We start from the raw sequence: 23952 nt of genomic DNA, 5'->3' as shown, positions 1-23952 counted from the left end.
AAAATCATAGCCCCTTATAATGCACCCACGGCTACCATCTGAGTAAATGGTCAGGCCGCTCAATCTTTCACTCTCCACAGGTGCACAGGGTGGTGTGTACCCTCTACTTTTTGCCCTTTTGGTGGAACCCCAGGCCATCCACCTAAGGCAAGACCAGTCTACTGCCAGCATTCCCTTTGTAGGCCAGCTGCATAAGGCCCTGCTATTTGCTGATGATTCATTGCTGGTGCTGACATAGCCAGAAACTTCCCTCCCTGCAGTGGTCCAGAGCCTGCACACTTTTGAAACGGTCTCTGGCTTTAAGATTAACATGACCGAATCCTGCTTACTTAACTTGACCATTCCACCCCAGCAGGTTCCACGCCTGGCAGAACTTGTTCCCTTCTAGTGCGTGACCTGCTCCATACAGTACCTTGGCCTCACCATTACTTCTTCCTTGAAAACTTGGTCCCGAGCGAACTGGCTGCCGTTTCAAAGGGCTATCCTGGAGGACCTTCGGAGATGGAAACCCCTCCATATTTCCTCACTAGGTCGTATAAACGTGGTGAAGATGAATATCCTCCAGCGACTGTTGTATCTCTTTCAGCCCTCCCTACACCTATCCAAGTCGACGACATTAGGTCCATGTAAAGGGAGCTCCAATCCTTTATCTGGAAGGGGAAGGAACCCTGCACTTCGAACAATTTACTGATGCTGTCTCGGAACCGCAGAGGCCTCACATGCCCTAATCTACTAGACTACTACTGGGCTGCTCATCAGTGCTACATCTCCGAGTGGGTGGTCAGGGAAGGTGAAAAGCATTGGCTGCATATGGACTGCGTGGTGGCCTGTAGACCTAGCCTGGCTTCCGAGACAACATCATTCCCGCAGTGCATACCTGGCAACACCGACCTGCACAGTCCTTGAGATATGGGACAGATTGGGAGACACCTCACCGCCTTTCCCTCCTCAAACTCCCCGATAGCGTGCAACCCTGACTTTATGCTTGCCAAATCCACAAGCTCTTTTACAGAGTGGGAAAAGGGCGAATGAAAGACCTTGCTAGACCTATTCCATGGGTTGGCCATCAAGCCCTTCGAGCAGTGCAAACTCGAATTCGACCTTCCTGATATTTCTCATAATCAGTATTTCCAGCTTGGTCACTGGGCCCTATTCACCCCCCTCCTCCCCCACACCCAGCAGGAGCCAGTCAGCCCCTTACCCATTCAAAACATTAGTGCAAGGCTTTGAGGGCTCTAAAGTGGTCTACAACAGCCTGAACAACTAAATGGGATCATGATAGTACTCTGAACATTTCCCAGAGACAGTAAAAACGTCTGTGGCATGAGATTCCCTAGACCCATAGCAGCATCTCCTAGCACGAATCAGCATATAAACTAATGCTACAATGGTACTACACCCCTGCCAACGTACACACCATTTCCATGCGGAAGCAGCTACTTGTTGGCAGTGTGGCACGCAGCTTGGTGATTTCCAGCATATACGGTGAATGTGTCCTCCATCACTATATGCTGGAAATAAATCCTGAGACATATTAAGAGCCCATTGGTGTTTCCCGTCGAAGACCATGTCTGCCCCCTCAGACTCGCTATGGCATATCTTGGCTATGGAGTTAGTGTCACACCAGATAACGTTATTTGAAAAGAAATCTACTTGCCTCTGTTAGATTATATGTATCTAAAGGAATACCTGTGCTTCTGGGCACCTCAGCTTTGAGTTCTTCACTTTTTTGACTAACAGCCTCACTTGGCAATATGGTGGAGCCCTGAACAATGATGGGCATTAGCGGGAGAGAGGGCTCTCCTCTCTTTCGTGGGCCCCCTCACCCCACTTGCTTCTACCCCTACAGATTTCTTCAATGCTTACTGGCACTGCATAGCTGGGGTTCCCCTTTCCTCTTCTCGGGTTTAGTTTTCCCTTCTTTTGTTCTTTCATATTTGGGCCCATTGGCCCCCCTGGTCCCCTTGCCAGGGTATGGTTAGGTAGGGCCTGGTCGTTCTTCCATAGGCGCCCCCTCACAGCTACCAACCACAAGTTTTCCCGGGGAGGGAAAGTACTGTCTAGCTGGCCTGGCCCTCCGACTCATAACTTAGCTAACACAGGGGGCAATCCTCATACCTTTGCATGTTCGCTTCATGGTGTTCCCTGGCTTTTCTCCTAGCGGAGTCTCACCTCCATTTGGTCTCCTGGGCCGACACTTGCTTAGTCTGTTACATTTGCGCCCTGAGTAGAGACTGAAATTACTGTTATGCAAATATATTTTTCGAGCTAGTTCTGCACTCACACCACTACCATGCAATTTTATTGCAAGTTATAGTGCTGTACTAATAAACAGATGTTGAGTAAAAAACAGAGTATGTCTCGTGTACTCTTGGAATAAAAGAGTATTAAGAATAGTAGGAGAGTCACACCTACTTGCAGAAAAATCATTGTGAATCAGGTCTCATATAACTGTCGATCATTCCAGTCTTTGCACCAAAAACATATGGTATACAAGGAAAGCAAGCATTGGTAAAGCACGGTCTGGCCTGAGCACGCCAGTGTGATCCTTTATTTTGTTTGTGTATTATGACACGCACGTGCAATAAAAATAAACAGAAAAAAGAAAATCTAAGCATGATTGCAAAGGTTATCATTAAAAAGCGTTTACTAATATGCCGGAGTTACTAGAAGATCGATTTTTTTTAAATAACAAGATTTTCAGCTATGCCATGTACTTTATCAAAGCCCGTCAATTGCGGTCAACTTCAATGTTACAATGTCACTTAAATTTTAAAAAAGAGGCTTTAAAAAAAGGAGATGGCAAACAAATCACCATCTAACAAGGCACTCACGTACAAGCGAATTTAGGTGGTATTTAAAATTGTCACTGAAGAGAAAGAAAATATTTTAAGATGGAAGTGAACGATGTGCACGTGTCTTGTGCAGTCCCCCTGAGTGGAAGGTGCTAAGGGCTGCAGTGAACTGAGCCACTGTCCTATGCACTATACTCAAATTGTGAACAACAACACAACGAAAAAATGGATGAGGAGGCTGATTAAAACAAAGCCCCTCTATCTATGTATAACAAACAGGTATTTGCTAAGGCGGGATCTAAAAACAAGCCAACCAGTAATTTAGTATGGACACGGAGGTTAGTCGATCACATGGTTACCTGGTCACCAAAGTCTCAATATATTGATTAGGAAAAGCACTAGGCAAGGCAAACCTCTGATTACTCATCTGCAGTTCTCACATCACTTGAGCGAAAGCTCATGAAGGTGCTACAGAAGTTAATGAGTGAAATCAAGTCATAGAACTGATACAAGATTCACACCCTACCTTTGCAATGGCACTAAAAGAGCCAATATTAAAAATATAACTACAAGTCTCACAATGCAAGCCTTCTTCACAAAAAGCCAGGACTGGCTGAAGGAAGCGCAGATGACATGAAGCCACTTGGCATCATTTACGAGGCGAATTCGAAAAATGTGAAAATATACCATGTCTTGGTTCCTGCATAATGTGGTGACAAACACAACTGATGCTTGCAGTGTTGTATACCCTTATACTCCTCTACTACTGATGACCCACATAATCATGGGGATGCACGCAGGTGGGTGCTCCTTTCGAATTTTAGCCACTGGGCTTTAAAACTCTCTTTCTATCAAGATCACAGAAAAAAGACTGAAAGTCCACCTCTTCTGTCAGCCTGTTGGGGAGCTTGCAATCGCCCGGGTTCTCTCACTTTTTTGACATAGCTGTTGTTTTATGTATATTTCTGGCTCATCTTTCACTATTGTAAAAAAGCCTTGCAATGGTAGTGCGTTGCATAAATAAAAATAATGCAATCATTCATCTCAGGAACACTAGCAAAGATCAAAGTCCATGCTGCTTCCAAGCGCCACGGCTTGAACAGAGCAGTTAGTGCGACGTCCTCTGATGGAAGAAGTAGTAGCCCCTCTGGGGGTTAGTCCCCAAGGCTCATGGAACCCCCTCTATTTTGAGTCATCATGGAGGTTTAAGCCCCGCCCTCCTACGCCACAAATGTATTTCCAAGGTGGCAGGCCATGTTAATACTGGGCAGGGACGATATTGTCCCACTGAGCGAAGCAGAGTCCAGCCATTTTAACAGCCAGAGAGGAGGCAAAGCGGTTCTTGAGGTTACAAGCCAACTAGGCCTGGTCAGAGCCCTGTGAGGGAGTTGTAGCTGTGGAGAAAGGTGAGGAGAACACTGGAGGAAGCACAGGTCGGACGAAGCTAGTAGGCTGATGTGTTCACATCCTCCGCAGCATGAGAGAAAATTCCTCAGAATGCAGGTGGAGTTCATTGTAACACACTGATGGGTTTTCGAAAATGGAGTACGACTCCCTGGGAGGACATCCCTACAACTACAACGTTTGATGTCTCTGAAGAAGAACAAACCAAAGGGGCAAAGTGAAATAAAATCCAATAAAGTACACACTCAGGATCTAAGGGGGATGCCCCTAAAGGAGAGCCCACCACTCCCTATCAATGTAGAAACTCACAAAAGATTCGTTCTCGTGAAAGAAAGTGTTGTGAAGGTAGTTGCTAAGTAGCACCTACATGTTACCAGGGTCTCACTAAAGAGGGGGTTAGAGAAATACCTTATCTTTAAGGATGAGAACCCTCACTCAACCGAAGGTGACATGCTTCATCATGGGGCTCCCTCCTCACACTGGGGCCGCAAGGTTCCAGGTGTGGGCTACGACTCTTCAAAAAATATTTTAATGAAGAGGAGCTGAGGTGTTTTCAATAGGGGAGACTGAAAATGTTGGTGAGTGAGGGGCAGAGTGCAAATGAAGTAAGTGAATAATAAAACTGTCTTAAGGGACATATTAACTATATTCAGTGGTGCCCTCGTACAGGATTAAAAACGACGAGGACTAGGGGTTAAGAGCAAATATACCCCTGCTAGAGGTCAACATGTTTCTACCCTAACTCGACTCCAACTGGAGTTCAAGGGCATTCCTCAGTACCAGAAGGAAAAACTAGAACTCTGAAAAAATGGAAATGAAAACAAAACACAGATGATTATACTGGCCGTCAAGGTGTGTAGCCTGTATATAAGGCAGATGATGAATACACCGTATCATCAGGTAGGAGGATTTAAATTACCTCTCTTCAGCCATTGATTACCCCACGTCAGGCTCAGCTGTAGAGAGGTCCGAGTGATTCTCACTATGGCGGGGTCCTGGCAAGAAACAAAATCCAATGCCATCCCCCTCACATAGTCTGCACACCCAGGTGATCCCAGCCTGACAAGAGAGGAAACCTTTGTAAATGGCTATGGCATCAGAGTTTCAGACGGTCGCCCATTCAACAAAGCAGACATGACGTTCATGGAGAACTCAATGAAGGATTTTCAAGCGGGCATTGCCAAGAAAAGATTATAGTGGACACAGAAACTCGAAGTCACATTTAAGGAGCTGGAGACACAGTTTAAGAGGCTGGTTCAAGGAGGAAAAAGAGAAGGTGGAATACCTAAAAAAATTATTGCCACAGTACCAAGCAAGAGGCGACTAGGGGTGTCTATTTCCAATGAATCTAAAGATACATCACCAATGGTTCAGAGCTTTCTCAAAATCAAAGAGTTGGCAAATAGCACACAATGGGCAGATACTGTGGGCAAAGCGACAAGGTTGTCAACAATGTCGCCAGCAGGCCTAATGTCTGGAAAGGGCACACTTTGGGTTGATCTGTTTAACCCACACAAATATAAGGTGGCAACCAGAACTGCAATGGGGCTGAAATCTTTGTCACAGCTTGGCAATGGAATAGCACAGTTAAAGGGACAGGAGTTGCAAGTTATTAAAATAATTTTGGGCAGCATGGATGCTTCTTTGTGATTCCTGACCAAACTTAAGAGGGCACTAGAATAAAATAAAATAAAAGTTAAGGTGACATTATAAGTAAAGAGAATGTCTTTAAACAACCTCTGCGTTGAGAGAATTCCTAAAGTAATGTCAAAAGCATAGCAAGGGTGTCACTGAGACGAGAACCTGCTCACAGGCCTCTTTTCGGGGCTGCGGCCTTGCAATTTTGTTGATCTACTAGAAAAGTGTTCTGGTTACTGGTTAGAGGGATGGATTCAGGGTTCCCAAAGCCCGTTTTAAATGTAACAGATGCTTGCTAATTTGGGATCTTTCTACAGACAGCTTTTTAGCTCTGTGTTACAGTCAGCAGAATGAACAATACTTTAACATATATATATATATATAGAGTTGTCTTTGAATCTGTGCTGAATGAATGGCTTTCTTATTCATTCAAATTCCATCCCCGTTTCAATGGCTCTCCACCCTATTCTTGTGTTTGTTCCACCGCTGAAGTATTTTGCTTTCATACTCTCTTTGAGTTGGACAAGTGTATTTTCCATAGATGAAATGAGGGAACTCCCCCACCCTCTTTTCCACGTGTAGTGGTTCCTTGTTTGAGCCGCAACCCAACAAAGATGGTCTCCTACAACAGTGATACAATAACAAGATGGCCGTCATATGTCTACACGCGGTGTCTAGGCACAACACATTGAATATCTCGGAAGGGTATAAAAATTTAGTATACAAAATACTATTCAAAGATGGCGTCCCACCATTGCAAGTGCTTGGGTCCCATTTGTACAAACAATGGCAAAGCCAATACGGGCAGGCAGCCATCTTTGTTTGCTGCAATTTAACAAGTATTTACAAAGCAAGATCCTTTGACTTTGCCAATGCTTATTATGATTATGGCACCTCTACCAGTTCTCAGGGTCCATGCATTTCCTCTTGCTCCTCCCCCACCCTTTTGCAGATTTTATGATTTACCAGGATTTGAGGAAAAGTGCAAATATACAGCAAATTCATGCTTCCGTGCAGTTCATGCTTTCTTGCTGTTATGATTTCCCTATGTATTTATGACATAAATGGCTTAATTGTTTGAATTATTATTTCAATACTAATATTTAAGTACAGAGAGCTCTGTTGCCACCATAAGATAGGTTGCTGTTCATTGGAAAAAAAACACACATAGAATAAACTTTAAAAATAAACTTAAATCACTAGCCTAATGTGTAAGGGCTAGAAGGAATATAGTCACAGGTTTTACTCTACTGATCAGGGGATTTAGATGCATTCAAATTCACACATGATTTAGTATTACTTCTAGGACAATGTGTAAACTTCGAATGCTAAGATATGTCATAAGCATCACTTTGACAACTTAAAGACAGGACTTGCCCTAAGGCCAGTGCTTACAAATGTGCACGCTTGTCCTGCAAAAGTAGGCATTTGCCTACGAAAAATAATATTTTGGAGAGATTAAGGATCTTATTTGTCATCTGGCAGACAAAGTACATAAAAAAGTGTCATCTAGTCCGTCCGCCATATTACTAATGCATTACAGCCAACGGCTCTCTAAAAACGGGTGGGCGGGACATCCGACACGTTTTGACGGAGTATCACGTCCGCCAACTCTGAATAAGGCTGTAAGCGTTTTGTGAAGTATAATTTCGAACCAAACACAGGACCACAAAGACTTATTAATGCATGTACAGCAGGAGGTCCATGGTTGAGAATAGAAGGATGGACACATCAATGACAAAGCACACTCCAGAGACATCCCAATAGAAGAGACCTTTAATGAAGCGATGCTGCTGTGTTTCCACGTGATATCCTGATAACAATGAGAGAGAGGTATAGACCTAGCTCTGCAACCACACTGCAGAGTAGAAATGCAGTTTGTAGTATGGTATTCTGGAGACCCTTTACAAAATGTACTTGTACAAACATGAAGCTGTCCGCCTGTAACCATTTCCTTTTCAATAAAACATTTTCCCAACTTCTCACAAAGCACGAGGAAAAAAAGTCAGATTAACCACTCATATAAAATAATGCATCTCAAGGAATGTTTCGATCGGTTAAATTAACCCTATTAGAATATGAATGCAACAGATCCACCAGACCACAGCTATATGACTGATTTCAGAATAAACCAGAAGCTATAGGTATTTCAGATCTGTAGCCAAGCCACTGCTCTGTGAAGTCAAAACGTATAAGTCCCGGTGACATCTGCAATTATATTAATGTCAGTGAATCCATTATGCTGCCGCAGAACCAAGAACAACAGCAGTAGTAGCAGTGGAAGGAAAATCCAGTGGTAACCCGGTAAAACTATCTGGTTTAGGACTTTCCAATTAGTTTGTTATGTGAAATATATGCAAAAGGACTGTAAAGGTTCTCTTTGAGGCCAAAGCTTCCCACAATTTGCCAGTTGAATGAAAGGTTCCAGACACACATTAGAAGACATATAATTTTTATGTAGTTAAAAAAACATCCTAATTAGTTAACATAAGCACAGCGAATACATCATAGAAATGGGCTCTAACCATGAATAATTATATCCAGATATTAATCATCACGGTTTTCTTACCACATACACATGTAATTCTTGTTTGGCTCTGTTTTAAAGTCAGAGAAAAGAAACACTAATTTTCACCACAACCTTGTGGGTCGAGTTTCCTATTAGGCAATAGCAGTGTTTACTCAAGTCCTATTTGTCACCTTTCAGGGGGCTTGATTCGTCAGTAGAGGGGGCAGGTTGGGGCATGGGTGAGATGGGAAGAAGGCTCCTGGGACACATAATGATTCCTAGGTTTCTGCTCATGCAGCCCTTACAATTAGAAACACGCCCCTTCCGCCCACCCTTCTCTTCACGAGTTTACGCTTGTAGCTGTTTGTACTTTAAGTCCTGTGAGTCTTGTTTGCAGCAACCTACACTTTCAAAGTTAAGTCAGAAACTCAAGGACTACCCTATGTCATATCCCACTCATCAGACGCTGTCAGAGTCCTCTTTTATTTAACAATAACAATATTATTTATATATCGGTCATCAACAACCCAATTCTTAAATAAGGATAAAAGTCAAGCATTTCAAAACAGGGGCGTCCCACATCCAGCTAAACCTATTCCTTTATATTCTTCCTTAAGTTGACACATTTACCATGATGCATCATAAAAAATGAAAGGAAGGTGAAATATTCACACCCGCCCAACTCGAGTCCTAGGTCATAGATCACTGCTCTTCATGCTAAGCACGAGATAACTCATGCCCATCCAAACCCGGACATATTTAGGAGTCCTCCCTCCTCCATCGGAAAAAACAACTGATGCCATGATTCAAGCAGAGCATCCAGCTCTCCTCCAGGGTTTGGGTCCAAATGTAAAGATATTGAAAGCTTTAAATCTGGGTGGGCACATCGCAGAAGGGATGCCTCCGAAAGATAAGCAACCACAGACCCCAATGCAGTTTCAAAAGCCAACCTTTTCTCTAGCACATTGTAAGATAATTTCTACATGGCCATGAAGTTCCATAAAGGGGTACACCAGGGAGTGACAGGAGAGGGTACGCACCCTTTTCCAGTGGAACGCTACAGCATTTTGAGCCGTCCCCAGAGAGTTCCATTGTATCACTTTATCTGCCATGGACTGATGGTTCGTGGTCGTATATCCAACAACACTGTGGAGAGGTCTAATGAGATGGGGAATTTAAATGGCTCTGGAGTGCTTTCAAAATTTCCATCCGGAACGGGACAGCCCAGAATCAGTCCCATCAAATGAGTATTGCATCGCCCCTTGCATCACAGCCCCTGCAGTACGATGGGCTAGTGTTACGCAAGAACCTATGCAGTGTAATCGGGTCCAATAACTTATCATGCACTGTGTAGATTATGGTGTAGCTCACGGGTCTCCAAACTTTTCTTTAGTGAGAGCTACTTCAAATCCGTGAAAATCATCGTGAGCTACTGAAGGCTATGTTTCTTGAGCATTGTTACCAAACGCTCCTAACTTAACTGACTTTAAACCTACTGTCCATAGAGCCAGATACTTTGATATTTGATCAACATACTTTGAATAAGAGCTCTAAGACATGGCTGCCATGTGTGTCAGTCAGAGCATGGTCTTTGGGGATGTATAAACATGTGTGAGATATATATGTACGGGTGACTGAGAGACTCGTATGTACTTGTGGCACATGACATACCTTTTGCCAAAGGTGGCCCAATTACACATATAACGCATATGGGAGAAATTTAAAGTGCAGAAAAATGTTCTGTAAAAATATTCTGTATATGGAACACTTTTAAGCACTTTAAATTTCTCCAACGTAAAATAATAGCTGCAGGGCTCGAAAAATCCACTCGACCGCTCGCATATGCGAGCTAAATTTAACAAGGGCGAGCTGTTTTTAGGTCCTACTCGCCCTTTTTGGCGAGTAGGAAGACAAACTAACTTTTGCCCTCTGTCTGGGAAAACAGAGAAAATGTGACAAGATAACAAGATTTAAAGGCATTTTTAGTGCTCATAAAGTTAATGAGGAATAAAGATGCCTTTAAATCTTGTTATCTTGTCACATTTTCAGAGGCGAAGGTCATGTAGGTTGCAGTTAGATCAAGATTTTTCAAGGTACTAGTCCTGCAGGACTAGTATAATTTTGGGGATTTTTCGAGCCCTGAGCTGAATTTCTCACTTATTAATACCACTCCCGGGTTTATGGTATTTATTTTTTTATCTTTTCAATCTGTATTTATCCATATTTATTTTTTGGCCATCTTATTGGTCTTTAGCCGAATTTATTTTGTGCTTTGAGAATAAATGGAGTCGTAAAATTGTATTTTTCCACATTTATTTAACTGATAAACATGCACTCACGCTTTGCTATCTGTTGCCTTTTAGCAAATTCAGCAGCCAAATATAGTGAAACCTTACACCCACAGGTAAATATCAGCATTTTAATATACATGTTAGCCTATGCCTGTATTTATGGAAATCTGAACTTTTTCTTTTAACTTCTCATGCTGAACTTTTTCTTTTAACTTCTCATGCTGTCTATCTGCTCAGCTGATGTCCTGGAAAGCACAAAAGACAGAATGGAGAGTCAACCTGGAGGAGCATAATTTTCTGTATTTTTCCGCTTTTAAAAATAAATAAAGACAGAAAACACATTGCTTTCTGCCTGTATTTCCTGTAAAAATCAATAAAAATGAAAACGGGAGCCTTACTTATTAATAAGGCACTGTATCGAGGAAATTAAACTGAAGAGTTAACTTTGTTTATATGGATTCCATACAATTCATCATTTAGATTTTCTCCCATTTCCAAGTGTCACATTTACAAACACCAAGCATTTTGCTCTCAGTGGCCTGTAGACTTAGTGCTATATTTATAAAAGAAACATGCATTTGTTTATATTTGAGGAATTGTAAGTGAATAAACATGTTTCATAAAACAATAGGATGTTTTTGGCTACACTGAAAGTGGGGAAATGAATTCAGAAAAATCATTTTTTTCTCACAAGTGGACAAGGACTTTTGTGAAAGAGTTAAATACTTCAGTGCTTTGCCTCTGTGACCCAGCCTAGCCCATTAATCTGACTGAGCACCGCTCATTATCAGGTTCTGCTATCTGCAGCCTGATGATAATAATGTAAACACAGCCTCCCTTCAAGGTTAAAAGAAATATGTGACCCTACACTTCATTAAAAATGAACTCAAGGCTGGCAGCTACTTTGAAGGTGTCTGGGAACTTCTGGTAGCTCACAATCAACTAGTAGGAGACACCTGGTCTAGCTCTTTCCATATGGTAATTCACGAAATATCCAAGATCAACATGCCCGTTCTAGCTTGCCACCTGAGTCTATGTGATATACAACTAGGGGCCAGATGTAGGTGGCTAAATACCGGTCGATAACGCCGAAATTCGTTAAATTACTGTGTTACCGACCAGTATTTAGCCATGTGCGATGCAGGTGACTTTAAACCTACATGCAAAATAACGAATCGCAAAATAGCGATTTCTTATTTTGCTCTTGCATTTAAGGAATCGGAAATACAGATTCCTTAAATTCAACGTACGTAGCACTAAAAACAGTGCACCTCAGCCATAAGGAATCGCTATTTACCACCAACTTCAAGTACTTTTTTGGTTTTTGCTTTTTTTAATGTGCCATGTGGCACACATCCATGCCCTTAAGGCATGCATGTGCGCCACATGTGCACACATGCACATTTCAGGGGTGCAACAGGGTGTCCTTTGGACAACCTTGCTCCCTTAAAATACCTCCCGCTATTAACGATTCGGTAATACCGAATCGTTAATAGTGAATCTCTTCCCATTCATTCCTATGGGCCTCCTAGCCCATAGGAATGAATGGCTAGGTATTCCTTAATAACAAATCGGAATTACCAATTAGTTTCTAAGGAAGGTTAAGGAATCGCTAATATTTTAGCGAATCCTACCTACATTCCATTTAGTGAGTCCTTAACAGCGATTCGGTAATAATCGCTATTAAGGACTCGCTAAATGGAAGTTACCTACATCTGGCCCTATGTGATTTTGCCTCGAACAAGAGAGTATATAATTGTGAAAACACTCCCTTGGAATCCATCACCTGTTGTGCAAAACTCTCGAAGGAGGTAAAATCTCTAATGGGAGCCTCTTTCCACTCGCGTTGTAACACCAAGTGGCACAGCTGTATGTAACAGAATCATTCCCTTTTTGCTACATAAAAACGTTTTTACACTTAAATGGCTTAATCTAGCCATTATGAAACAAATCCAGTATCATAATGCAGTTCCCCTAATTGTCATATCGAGAAGGGGCCCGGTTGTAAGGCCGGTGTAAGTAACAGGTTCAAATGGATTGGCTATCAAGGGGAGGGATAACTCGTCAATTGCCATTGCTTGTATATCCTGATCTTCAGTGGATCTGACGCCAGTGTACTAAGGTATACATTCAGGGGATGAGCTCCTTTTGAATTAGAGATAAGTTGGCACAAAGAAGGGCACAATACTCAAGAGTTCTATTTTTAAATCCCTAATGTAAAGCCATACTCTTGCCACTGACCTACTTCAACATTAGTTTTTGCCATTTATCTTCAGGTCTCTTTTGGACCTCGGTTATTGGCCTTTTTCGCCATAAAATAGTTAAGTCTTCAAATCTGTTACCAACTGCTTTTGGGTGTGGGAAACGGCCCAGCTGGCAGCTCCCATCTTGTGAACTTGGCAAAGTAGTTTGTTGCGGTCCTCCAACCAATGCCCGGGCACTCCAATTTCATGTTCTATGAAAAAGAAAAACCAGGCTCCGCATCTGCACACCTGGGCCACGTTAAAAGGCAGACACATAGACCGTTGAATTTTTTTTTGTGAGCGTAAGTAGATTCTATATAAATAATGAAATTGGGTACTTTTAGAGTGGGCATTTCCTGATCCCACAACTGTGGAATTCAAGGACTCTTCCACTCAATTCCTTCCAGCTCCTTCCACAAAACCAACTCCCACTTATCCTTTAAATTGGGCACATCAGTTTTAGCCGAGTTTATGAGAGTTAATGAGAGGACTCCAGTTGCAAGACTTCATCTGTTTGGGGTTCCTAATCCCTGCATCTCCATTGAGAATGAAAGGTTTTTCCATAGGGCCTCATATCAGTAATGGCCCACCAGAAGTCTCTCTTCCTCCATCAATGCATGCAGGGGGTTTCAATGTGACCAAAGAGTAGGCATCACCCACTGTCAGCACTCCGGCTTTGCCCACGGTTTCATTTGGTTAGCGATGAAATACAGATTTTGGTAAACCTATTAGTAGTGGAGATGAGGCATACACTGGCTTGAGATGGGTTTTCTGCAACACTCTCTTCCAGCCCGACAGGGCAGGCCACAGCAACCAGATGATTTTTGCCGATGGACACTTGGCTCGAGAACAAATTGTTCAAAGTGCTCTCCTGTATCTCAAACCTCGAAATTCCAGTGTTGTTCAAGTTTGTCCAATCAAAGCACCTTTTAACTAATTCAGAGCGACCCTGGTTGGTACATGTCTCTAAAGAAATATCCAGGTATCTGCAGAGGTAAGTTGACAAAAATTAAGCAATAAATATGGGAGCCCAACCATTTAGCCCGTGAAGTATGGCCCATGGCTAATAGTGGCAGGGTTTTACAAAACCCTTTACATGTAAAGTGACATGTATAGGACCCCGTAAAGTGTCACACCCACACTTTACGGGGTCCTATCCAAGAGATCCCAGTGGGATTCAGGGAGATATGTTATTAACTCCTCTTTAGATGTCACTGGAAGACGTCCTGCATCCAGGTCCATGTAACAGAGTCCTGCTAATTTGCCAGCCTAAGGTTTAGCACCATTGGCTATGTCTTTCATTGCCTCCCTCACTTCAAATACTGATAGATGCAGTGCATCCTGGTGTTCCCACAGTAGGTGGATTAGGAGAGGTCTGTCCAAATAAAACTCTACCTTTGCCGGGTATCACTAAGTGTTAAATCTTTATACGAGTTTTCCACTATCATGTTCATCCGAATCCACATTGGAGACAGAAACCAGTTTGAGATATCCTACCAGCATTGCAGGAAGGAAATAATAGAACATTTGTGATGTAGAATGCAGAACATTTACTTAGATACATCAAGCTAAACCCATGCTAATTTGCGTACTTTAAGCTCTGCACTGAACAACATCAATACATATGCTTGCGTTCCAATGCTTGAAGCTAATATGCTAGGTCATGTTACATACGTTTAGGATACAAATGTAGATTAATCGTCTAAAAGAGGCAAGACAAATCCAGAGTACAACTTTTAGGCACTCCACTTCACCATTAGATAAGAGTATCCACCAGAAAGAGCGATAGCAAAGTTAAGTGACTTGTTCTTCTGATGGATACTTCTAACAACAAATTTCCCACTAAGAAGAGAGTCTGTGGAGTAGACTTCAGGCCAAAATGTCCTACAGGAACAGGCAAGCGAAATGTCCTTCCTGTCGGACCTGGTTTTCAAGGCAGTAGAGCTTGGTGAACATTTGCACTGATGCCCGCAGCTTTACAGATCCCAAGAACAGGTGCGTACCAAGGCAGCAGTAGCAGCCTTGGCTATGGTGGTAGAAGCTCACAGCTATCCCGGAGGCAGCTTCATGGCCAGTGTGTAGCAGATCTTAATGAAGAGCACTATCCACCTCAACAGAGTCTTTTACTGCACTATTTTCCACTTCCTCACCCCAGAGAACCGCACCAAAAGCTTATTGTTCACGAACGGTCCTTGGTATGATCAATGTAAAATCTTAAAGCCCTTCTGAGATATAGCCAATGAAGCCTTTCCTCCTTTTTCATGGGTAAGGAGAGATAAGAAGAATGGTGGGGTGATGGATTGCCCAACATGGAAGGGAGTCACTACTTTAGGCAAGAAGACACCCAGAGTCCTCAGCATCAATTTTTCAGGAAAAAAGTGGTGTAGTGTGGATACTCCGAAGGTGCCTGAAGATCAATCATGCAACAAGCTGATGTGATCTCAATGAGGACGGCAGTCTTTAAAGTCAGTTGAAGAAACAAGTGGCTGTGCATTGGCACAAAGGGCATACACATGAGAAACATTAAGACCAAGTTAATGTCCCACTACAGCATTGCAAGCAGAAGGCCTCATTCTTCTTCAACACAAAAAAATTAGCGAGAGTAGCAACCCTCCCCTGGTTCCGAGTCTGGAACTCCTTTGATGGTGCTTTTAGAAAATAAAACTTATATCTCTTACAACAGAAAGTAGAGGTGCTCCTCACAGATTGGCTGTGATGTGAGGAGACAATTTAGCAGAGAAGAAATAAAGGGTAAGGCACAGCCATGCTGAACAATTTGAAGGAGTTAGACGTGATGGATTGCCACCCTGGGAGAAAGTGCTAAATCCTGTCTCCCACAGGGTTACTGTGAGCCTCTAATGGGAAGCTAAAGCAGCTTGGTGGCTATTGCGAAAGGGGAAAAAGACTGGTAGGATTGGTGCCCTTTGTGGCCTGTACAAAGCCTGCCAGATGTAATGTAATGTAATGTAAACGTCCTTGGGCTAAAAAAAGAGACAGAAGTGACTGCAGCAGAGGCTGGGGAGACTGAAGTTGCCTATACTCCAGCCCCCAAGAGCTGAGACTCGGATCTGTGTCGGAAGGCGCAGAAAGAAAGGAAGTGGCGTCAGTGCACAGGGCTTTCATTTATATACAGCTCCGCCCTGTCACTTCTGGGTTCTTGGTGATTGGTATTGAGTTAATGAGGGGCTGCATGGCTCCACCTAGTGATATCTTGAATCATTGCTGGAGAAACCTTTCTGGATCCAGATTGGCACCTGGGAGTATTTTAAGGCAAGGAATCTGTAGCTTGAAGTGTCCATCAAAAACACCGTGCAACAGGTCAATCTGGCGTTGGGCTTTTCTCAACCCCACAACACTCAAGATTTTCATGGGAAAGGTTCCCCCAGCAAGCTCTTTTCAGCAGGCAAGCTCTTCTCTACTCCTAAGTATCCAGGTCTTTTGGAACAAGTTTCTCTGGTGGACAGCCTTTAGTGAAGAAAAGATTCAATTTTCTTGTGTACCCAAGACAGGAAACCACTTCTACTTCTAGAGATAAGTGCTGGAGGTGGGTAATCAAGACAAGAATTCTTCAGGAAAGAAGGGAAGCCTTCGGTCTTCTTCAGAGCCAAGACATTTCTCTGATTACATTGGCTCAAAATGGATTTTAAATGGTATATCCAATTTATCATTGTTGGTCTTAATAAAATAGAAAATGTCCACACTTCCTACTCCTATTGTGTGATATATGTCAGCCTCTGGAAAGGTGCCTTGGCCAAAAATATTTCACAAGGCTGCATTTCACTGGTCTTCTCTGATTCATCTCTAGCCATATTCTTAACCAGTTCAGCTTCTTCAACTACAAGGAAAACCCACTCCCACTGCTAAAACTTGGGCCATCCACCCAAAAGGCAGACTCACAGCAGAGCCTTTCTCGGCTCGTTGAAAGGCAGAGGTAGTCACGCATACTCTTCAGATACAAAGGTACCAACTATTCAGGTTGGGGAAGTGTTTCCTTACCCAAAAATGATGCTCTGGAGAGTAGGCCTTACCCTGGTCCCAGTAAGCATTGGGGTTTGTGCCTATGTCACCCCAAGCATGTGCATTCTCTAAGGGTGTGCTCTAGAACAACGACTGAAATATTCCTTTGAGCAAAAACTTGAGACAAGAAGCAGAGAAGGGAAGATGATGCGGGAGATGACGAGTGAAAGTCAACTCTAAAGAAAAGTGAAACAAAGGGGATCATGAGTAGTCTTCAGTCTACCCTCATTCTAACTTTCTCGATCATGAACGGAAGAGCAATCTAGATGCTCTTTAAAAACATTCACATTCATTATATCAAACTGAAAGGGGTGGGTTTAGCCAAGAACACAGGAGATAATGAACACAGCAAAGCTATCAGACGTCCCCCTTGGATGAAGCTACTGGAACCTGCAAAATAAACAATGCTTCACTCAGTGAGGACTTGGGCAAAGAGGTTGGTAGTGGGAGAGGATCCCTTCAAGCCTACAAGTGGGGAAACCATTTTAGTCTCCACAGTCTTAGGGAGCAACAATGCGGTCACTAAAAAGACAACCAGATCTGCAATTTGAGAGGCCCATTGGGATAAGGAGCCCTTGAAATGAACTAAAAATGCAAATGAACTTTAGGGACGAATACAATAATGGTGGCAATAGCCAAACACAGGGGGTCACAAATTGTGACCAGGCCTAATAAATATGAATAAGGCAGTTATTCTGCAGCCCAATATGAATGGTTATTTTGTGAACTGACCTAACAGTACATAGACCAGTTCGCAAAATTAATTTGCAGGCACACAAAAAAACCAATGCACAATTTGCTACCACTTCTTTTTTTATGGAATCTTAGTACATCTGGCCCTTGGCCTCGATTACATTTATTTATATTATGTTTTGGTGCTGGTCTATTTAAAAAGTCTTATCCATTTCAAGTCATATCTTTCTCTCCTACAACATGCTCTAAACTCTGTCAAATGCAACAAACAGACCACACAAAATCAATCCAGCTGCTGCCCCTTATCTCAAAATTCCAGCACCTGTTCTCCAATAACCAAATAGCAGACATTATATTTAACCTATATGAAAAAGGACACAGTGTCATCACTGTGTTCATCACATCCAGAAAGTATACCAAATCAAACACTGAGAGATTGGTAGCTGTATGTATTGGTTTATTGAATGCCTCCTGCTCCACTGAACTAAACTCTAGTTTAATATTCTTTTGTATACCATTTTTTTTTATTGGAACAGTTCTTGAGTAATCACAAGAGTATTGAGAAATTACCTGCAGGACTACCAGCATTGTCTTTCACTGAGAAGGTTTACCAGGCCAATTTGTTTGATTCTTATAATGCAGAACCTTAGGTGCATTAATGGCATGCTATACTCAATACATGGTGAGCTGCACAACTGTTAGTTAATACTTCTGCCATTTCCTTTTGAGGAGTGAGCCAGATAACGCATCTAGGAAAAATACAATCTCAAATGTAGTTACTTTTAAACCAGAGGGGTGTTTCTAGGAGCTGAGCCGTATCCAATCAGCGCATCGGATACATGTATGGTGAGGCAAGAGGAAGGTTTAATGCTAATGTCAGGGCTGTGACCGAGCTGTCTTCACAGCCTCCTTTTCAGTTTCGATGCACCATCGACCCCAAATGAGCGAGTCAGGTTACACACAGGAGAGCATCTAGGGAAGCAGTCTTTTCTACCCAAATGCACCTGGTCAACACTAATAGAACAATACCTAAAGGTAACACACGTAAACCTCTTGGGAATATGAGCAGATCTAATGTGGATAAGGTTTCCAACAAGTGGTACATGCTGAATTTGAACATATTAAAAAACACTTCTCAGTGTCAAATGTATGTACTCAGGAAAACCAGGAACAGGGCAAATGCAAGTGACACAACTATAATGGATACAATGTATTGGCAAATGACTATTCAAAATATGTTTTTTTATAATTATAGTTTGGAGACTTAAGACCACTCAGGTTATGAACTTCAAAGGTCCCCATGTTGGCCTTGGGCCCCATTCTGGGCTATGTAGCCCGTAAATAGTCATATACATAACTATTATGGAGCCGTCGATGACTGTTTGGATTTAGGTAAAAACTCCATTCCTCAGATAGGATAAGAACCGTCTTTTCCTGAGAATTGGTCTGTGAATGAGCTATTTAAACCTGATTCTAAATATCCTGGGACACCGTAATGATGCAGTCAACTGGATGAGGGCTGCTAACTGACTATGTGAAGACAAAAGGAATTTGTACGTCTGGGGGAGGAGAAACACTCATGGTTTCTGCTAGCCCAATATATTCAACATAGACCCTTAACTCATGTTTAGAGGCCCAGTCAGTTGAGGCTACCCCTGGGGCTTAGGGGAACTCACTACAAGCCTGCAGAGTCTCTGGAAGGATTGAGAGCTCACCCAATAAAAGTGCTTCTTCTGGTACCATTTTGGGGCGGGGTCATGGGACACCAGTCTGTTTTCTCTGCACCACTGGACAGATATCTATACCTTCCCATCCCGGAATGACAAAGGGAATCTACTAGATGTCCAAAAACGTAGGGAACCCTCATTTATTGTGGTTGTTATACTTGGGTCATACTGATTGTGGTTTGCATGTTTGGGAACACTGGATTAAGCCTTTCAGTTGTTTTGAGTTTCTCTTTGTATTTGTGCCTTCCCTACTGGCATGGGTAGGTGTTTGCCACCTCTGTCATTGTTGTGCAAAGGCGTGTCATTGACCCATCTTGGAGGTGCATGGGTGTACATTTTCCAAGATGTGCTCCTGTGTGCAGCTGCCTTTAGTTTGATCCTACTCGTGAGGTGGTGTACAACTGCTCGCTCTTTCATGGTGCATTTGTTTTCTGGTGAGGGACTTGCCCAAGGAGAGGCAAGTTCATTTAGTAGGGATTCAGTGCATTGTTGTTTAGTTATGAAAACAGTGAGTGTTGTGTGGTTTATGGTTTCTGTAATTATGCAGAGCATAAACCTACCTAACAACCTACTTACATTATTTCTATGGAATGATCCCCATCACTAAACAATGATACAGTCATACATGCATATTTCCTACATTTATCAAATTAGACAAAAGTAGCGATTTACTCCTTAAAATCCACCTACTCCATCTGGATTTCTTGATCATTGTCAATTCACTCATTAAGACATTGATGTCAACCATATTATGACCCTTCACATTGACATTTCAACAACCAGGACTACTGTTCATCACCTTTAGATTGCATTGCAATGTTAAGGTTGTGAAAGATGGAAGTGACTGAGGAATGGAGGTCTGCATCTCAACGAACCAGCAGGACAGCATCAATTTCAATTCTTCATATGATCATCATATACATGATTACAAAAATCATTGCACATACCTGAAGTTGTAAATCTGCAGCTGCACAAACCTTTTTAGACTCACAGAGACGAGAGACCATGCTTTTGGGCAGTGCCTATAAGAAAGGAAAATAAAAAAACAGAACATATCTGGTCTTAATGGGGCACAGTCAAACAAAAATAATGTACCGTTGCAGACTTCTATATTCAATAAGAAACCCAACCTTTCTACTGAAATGGCCAAAGTGGGCAGGAATAGCCTACCTATTTCTGGGAAGTAAGTCCTTTCGCAACAGGATGACACTGCTATAAAGAGATGTTGATCATGCAATTTAGAAATTGGCAAAGGCAAAGAAAGTAGGTCTGGCCTCTCTGCAATGGTTATTTTTTATTGCAAGCTCATGGCACAAAAATAAAACAAGAAAAACTAATATAAAGAAAAATAGAAAACATGCCCAGGACTAGACGTGGCAGTCATATGTTTGCAATAAACATTCATTTTCCTATTCAAATCTCAGAAAAGAAACGTGAAGTACTCTTTTTTTCTCATCCTGAACAATTTTAGAAACCTCTCCTAAAGCATGAGTCCAACAGGCCATCCAAAAACACAACAGGATCTGTCCAACTGTCCATGTTGTCAAAAGACCATGCTTTAGTCCCGCTGCTCTGGACAACTGAAAAATCTACACCCTCTACACCTACTGTCCAAGAAACCCGAAACTGGTCTAAAATACCGCTGGCCCAGTGGACCCTGGAACTGCAAAAAACGATTCCCCTAATCGGTCAGACCCCCTCACAGGCCAATGAATCCTTCAATGAATGGATACAGAACTCTCTCAACACCACGTTCCCCCCAAAGAAAACAGTCTTTAAAAGATCCAGAATCTCAGCTCCCTGGTACTCCACTGAGCTACGGGAGAAAAAGCGCTTTTGCAAGAGACTGGAACGCAAATGGCGTCTGGAATATGCGGAAGCAGACAAAACAATCTATAGAGACGCCATCAGGTCATACAAAAAAGACATAAAAAGTGCGCAATCTTTATACTACTCAAACCAGATCGCAGAGGCCAGCTCCAGCTCGAAAGAGATCTACAAAATAGTAAAAAGCCTCACCACCCTCCCTACACCCCCTCCTATAACTGAGAATCCTCAGCTACGTTGCGAAGATCTGGCCAACTTCTTTTCCCAGAAAATCAATCTTATTTACTCCTCCTTTCCCTCCACAGAACAGACCGCTCCGACTAAAGCAGCGCCATGTCCCCCTCTAGAACATACATCCAACCACCCTCCGGTGCTGGCGGAATTCCCCGAGTTACAGGTGGATCTCCTCACCTCCCTCATGCACCAAGTGAAGTCGGGTTCCCCAGAGACCCAGCACCCCCACATGTCCTGGTCTCCGCCACTCAAACCATTCTTCCCACTCTGCTTAGAGTACTTAATACCTCGATCTCTACCAGCACAGTACCAGGAATGTGGAAGCAGGCCATGGTAACGGCTCTGGTTAAAAAACCCAACCTTGACACCAAGAACCTTAACAACTTCCGCCCGATCTCCTTGTTGCCTTGGGCAGCCAAAATCTTGAAGAAACACATAAACAGCATATTAACAACTTTTCTCGAGCAACACCATCTGCTCGATCCATCCCAGACTGGCTTTCGTCCCAAGCATGGGACCGAGACGGCATTGCTGGCAGTCACAGAGGAGTCCAGGAGAATCTTAGATCGGGGAGGATCGGTGGCAATCATCCTCCTCGATCTGAGCGCGGCATTTGATACCGTGAACCACGGCATCCTCCTGCCGCGCCTCCTGGATACCGGAATATCTGACAAAGCCCTGGAGTGGTTCAGGTCCTACCTGAGTGAAAGATCCTTCCAGGTGTATGAAGGGAATGTCACCTCCTCCAGCAAGCCTCTGAGGTGTGGAGTCCCGCAGGGATCATCGTTAAGCCCGACGTTATTTAACGTCTACATGAGGCCACTGGCTGAGATCGTCCGCCCATTTGGTATTAAGATCGTTACCTATGCGGACGATACCCAGCTGGTGGTCTCCCTGGCACAGGCAGGCGGACCCTCAGCCAATGTAGATCTCGCTGGCTGCATGGAGATGGTCAAGAGCTGGATGACCAAGTCTTGTCTCAAACTTAATGGAGACAAGACTGAGCTCATGCTCCTGGGTCATACCGTACCATCTACCATAGACACTCTCTGGCCTCCCAGCTTGGGCCCTGCCCCTGTTCCCAAAAACGCCATCAAGAGCTTGGGTGTCTGGCTTGACAGATCCCTGTCGTTCGATCAACAGGCAACAAAACTTTCTGCCACCTGCTTCGGCATCCTGAGAGTTATCAGGAAGATCTTGCCTCTTCTCCCCTTTGAAGCAAGAAAAACCGTGGTTCTGGGCCTGATTCAATCGCGACTGGACTACGGAAATGCTTTGTATCTTGGAGCCCCTGACTTCACCCTGCGCAAACTGCAATTAATACAGAATTGCGCAGCCAGAACACTTTTACAACTCCCCCGGAGATCATCAGCAAAACCCGGACTGAAGACACTGCACTGGCTCCCTATAAAGGAAAGAGTAAACTTTAAATCACTTTGTATTGCCCACCAGACCTTCTGGTCTACAGGCCCGGCAATCAATCTCCCTCTCATTACACCCTACCTCCCCACAAGACAGTTGCGCTCCACCTCTGCAAATCTAGCCATTGTGCCGCCAATAAAGAAATCAAGGTCAGGAGGCCGCTCTTTCTCCTACAATGTAGCTAAGAGGTGGAACGCTCTGCCCCAGCATCTTAGATCTAATCCTAATATTCTCTCCTTTCGCAAACAGCTGAAAACGCTCCTATTCACTACTTAATGATGGAGCTGAACCTGCCTCTTCGAACCCAAACCTCAGATGGTATGCTTAGCCCTTGGACGCCTCAGGGCAGCTATGTGCGCTCTATAAATCGGAGTTAAAAAAAAAAAAAAACCTTTGTTTTTTTGTAAAACTATTTTAATGAGGTTTTAACACAACACACAGAAACGAACACTACAGTTTGTGCCCATTTTTCCTTTAGGTAGGATTAGATCGTATCATAATCATAATCAACAAGTGGCAAAACTTTGACAGTTGAGGAAGAATAAAAAAAACTAAATTAATAATAGGTACCACAACGTCAAGCACAATAAGTCTTCTCAAATCTGTGTAAAAAGAGAACATTTGAATTACGACATCATAACACTGGTTGCCCGCCATGTCATAGTAGTAATGTCTGCATTGTGCATCTAGTAGGTATAACAACGTAGACCCTTGTGCAGCAGGTATAGTGTTTCAAGGGGGCTGATCATCAAAATGTTGCATTACTTAGAGACAGGCGACTTCGAATGTTTCTCATAAGGTACACTTTCCTGCCTCGTAGCTATTATATGAAGGAAGGCTACCTTGGCTGGCACCCATCTGATGACCCTGAAGATCCTTGTTGTGTATGGTGGTGCATGCCAGGATTTCCATGCGACCTCTATCCTGCACGTGGTTAGTACTAGTGTTAATTCTGCAATTCTATGCTTGTATTTTCCTGCACCTTTAAGTGGCAATGGTCATAGTACGAATCCTTCTGAGGTGATGGTTAATTTGACATTTAAGGCCATGTTAGCTGGAGAGCAGACCTCATCCAAGTACCTGGTCATCGCTGGCATAAGCCCCTCTATAACACACAGAAGTCAGGGGATGATGGCACATAGCGCAGTCACC

The 23952-nt window shown here is 43.1% G+C and overlaps 1 protein-coding gene across 1 annotated transcript in view; it reads right to left on the bottom strand.

The window, feature by feature from the left end:
* The window catches only part of MIPEP (mitochondrial intermediate peptidase), an 833321-nt gene that overhangs the window by 380107 nt on the left and 429262 nt on the right, over positions 1 to 23952 (bottom strand). The window contains exon 15 of the mRNA XM_086935192.1: positions 20265 to 20339. Within this exon, the coding sequence (XP_086791318.1) occupies positions 20265 to 20339 (75 nt within the window). The remainder of the gene's footprint in view (positions 1 to 20264; positions 20340 to 23952) is intronic.

The sequence above is a fragment of the Lissotriton vulgaris genome, chromosome 8 (assembly GCF_964263255.1).
Source record: "Lissotriton vulgaris chromosome 8, aLisVul1.2, whole genome shotgun sequence".
Lineage (NCBI taxonomy): Eukaryota > Metazoa > Chordata > Amphibia > Caudata > Salamandridae > Lissotriton > Lissotriton vulgaris.
The sequence above is the reverse complement of the archived record's forward strand: the minus strand, read 5'-3'. Positions and strand labels throughout refer to the sequence as shown.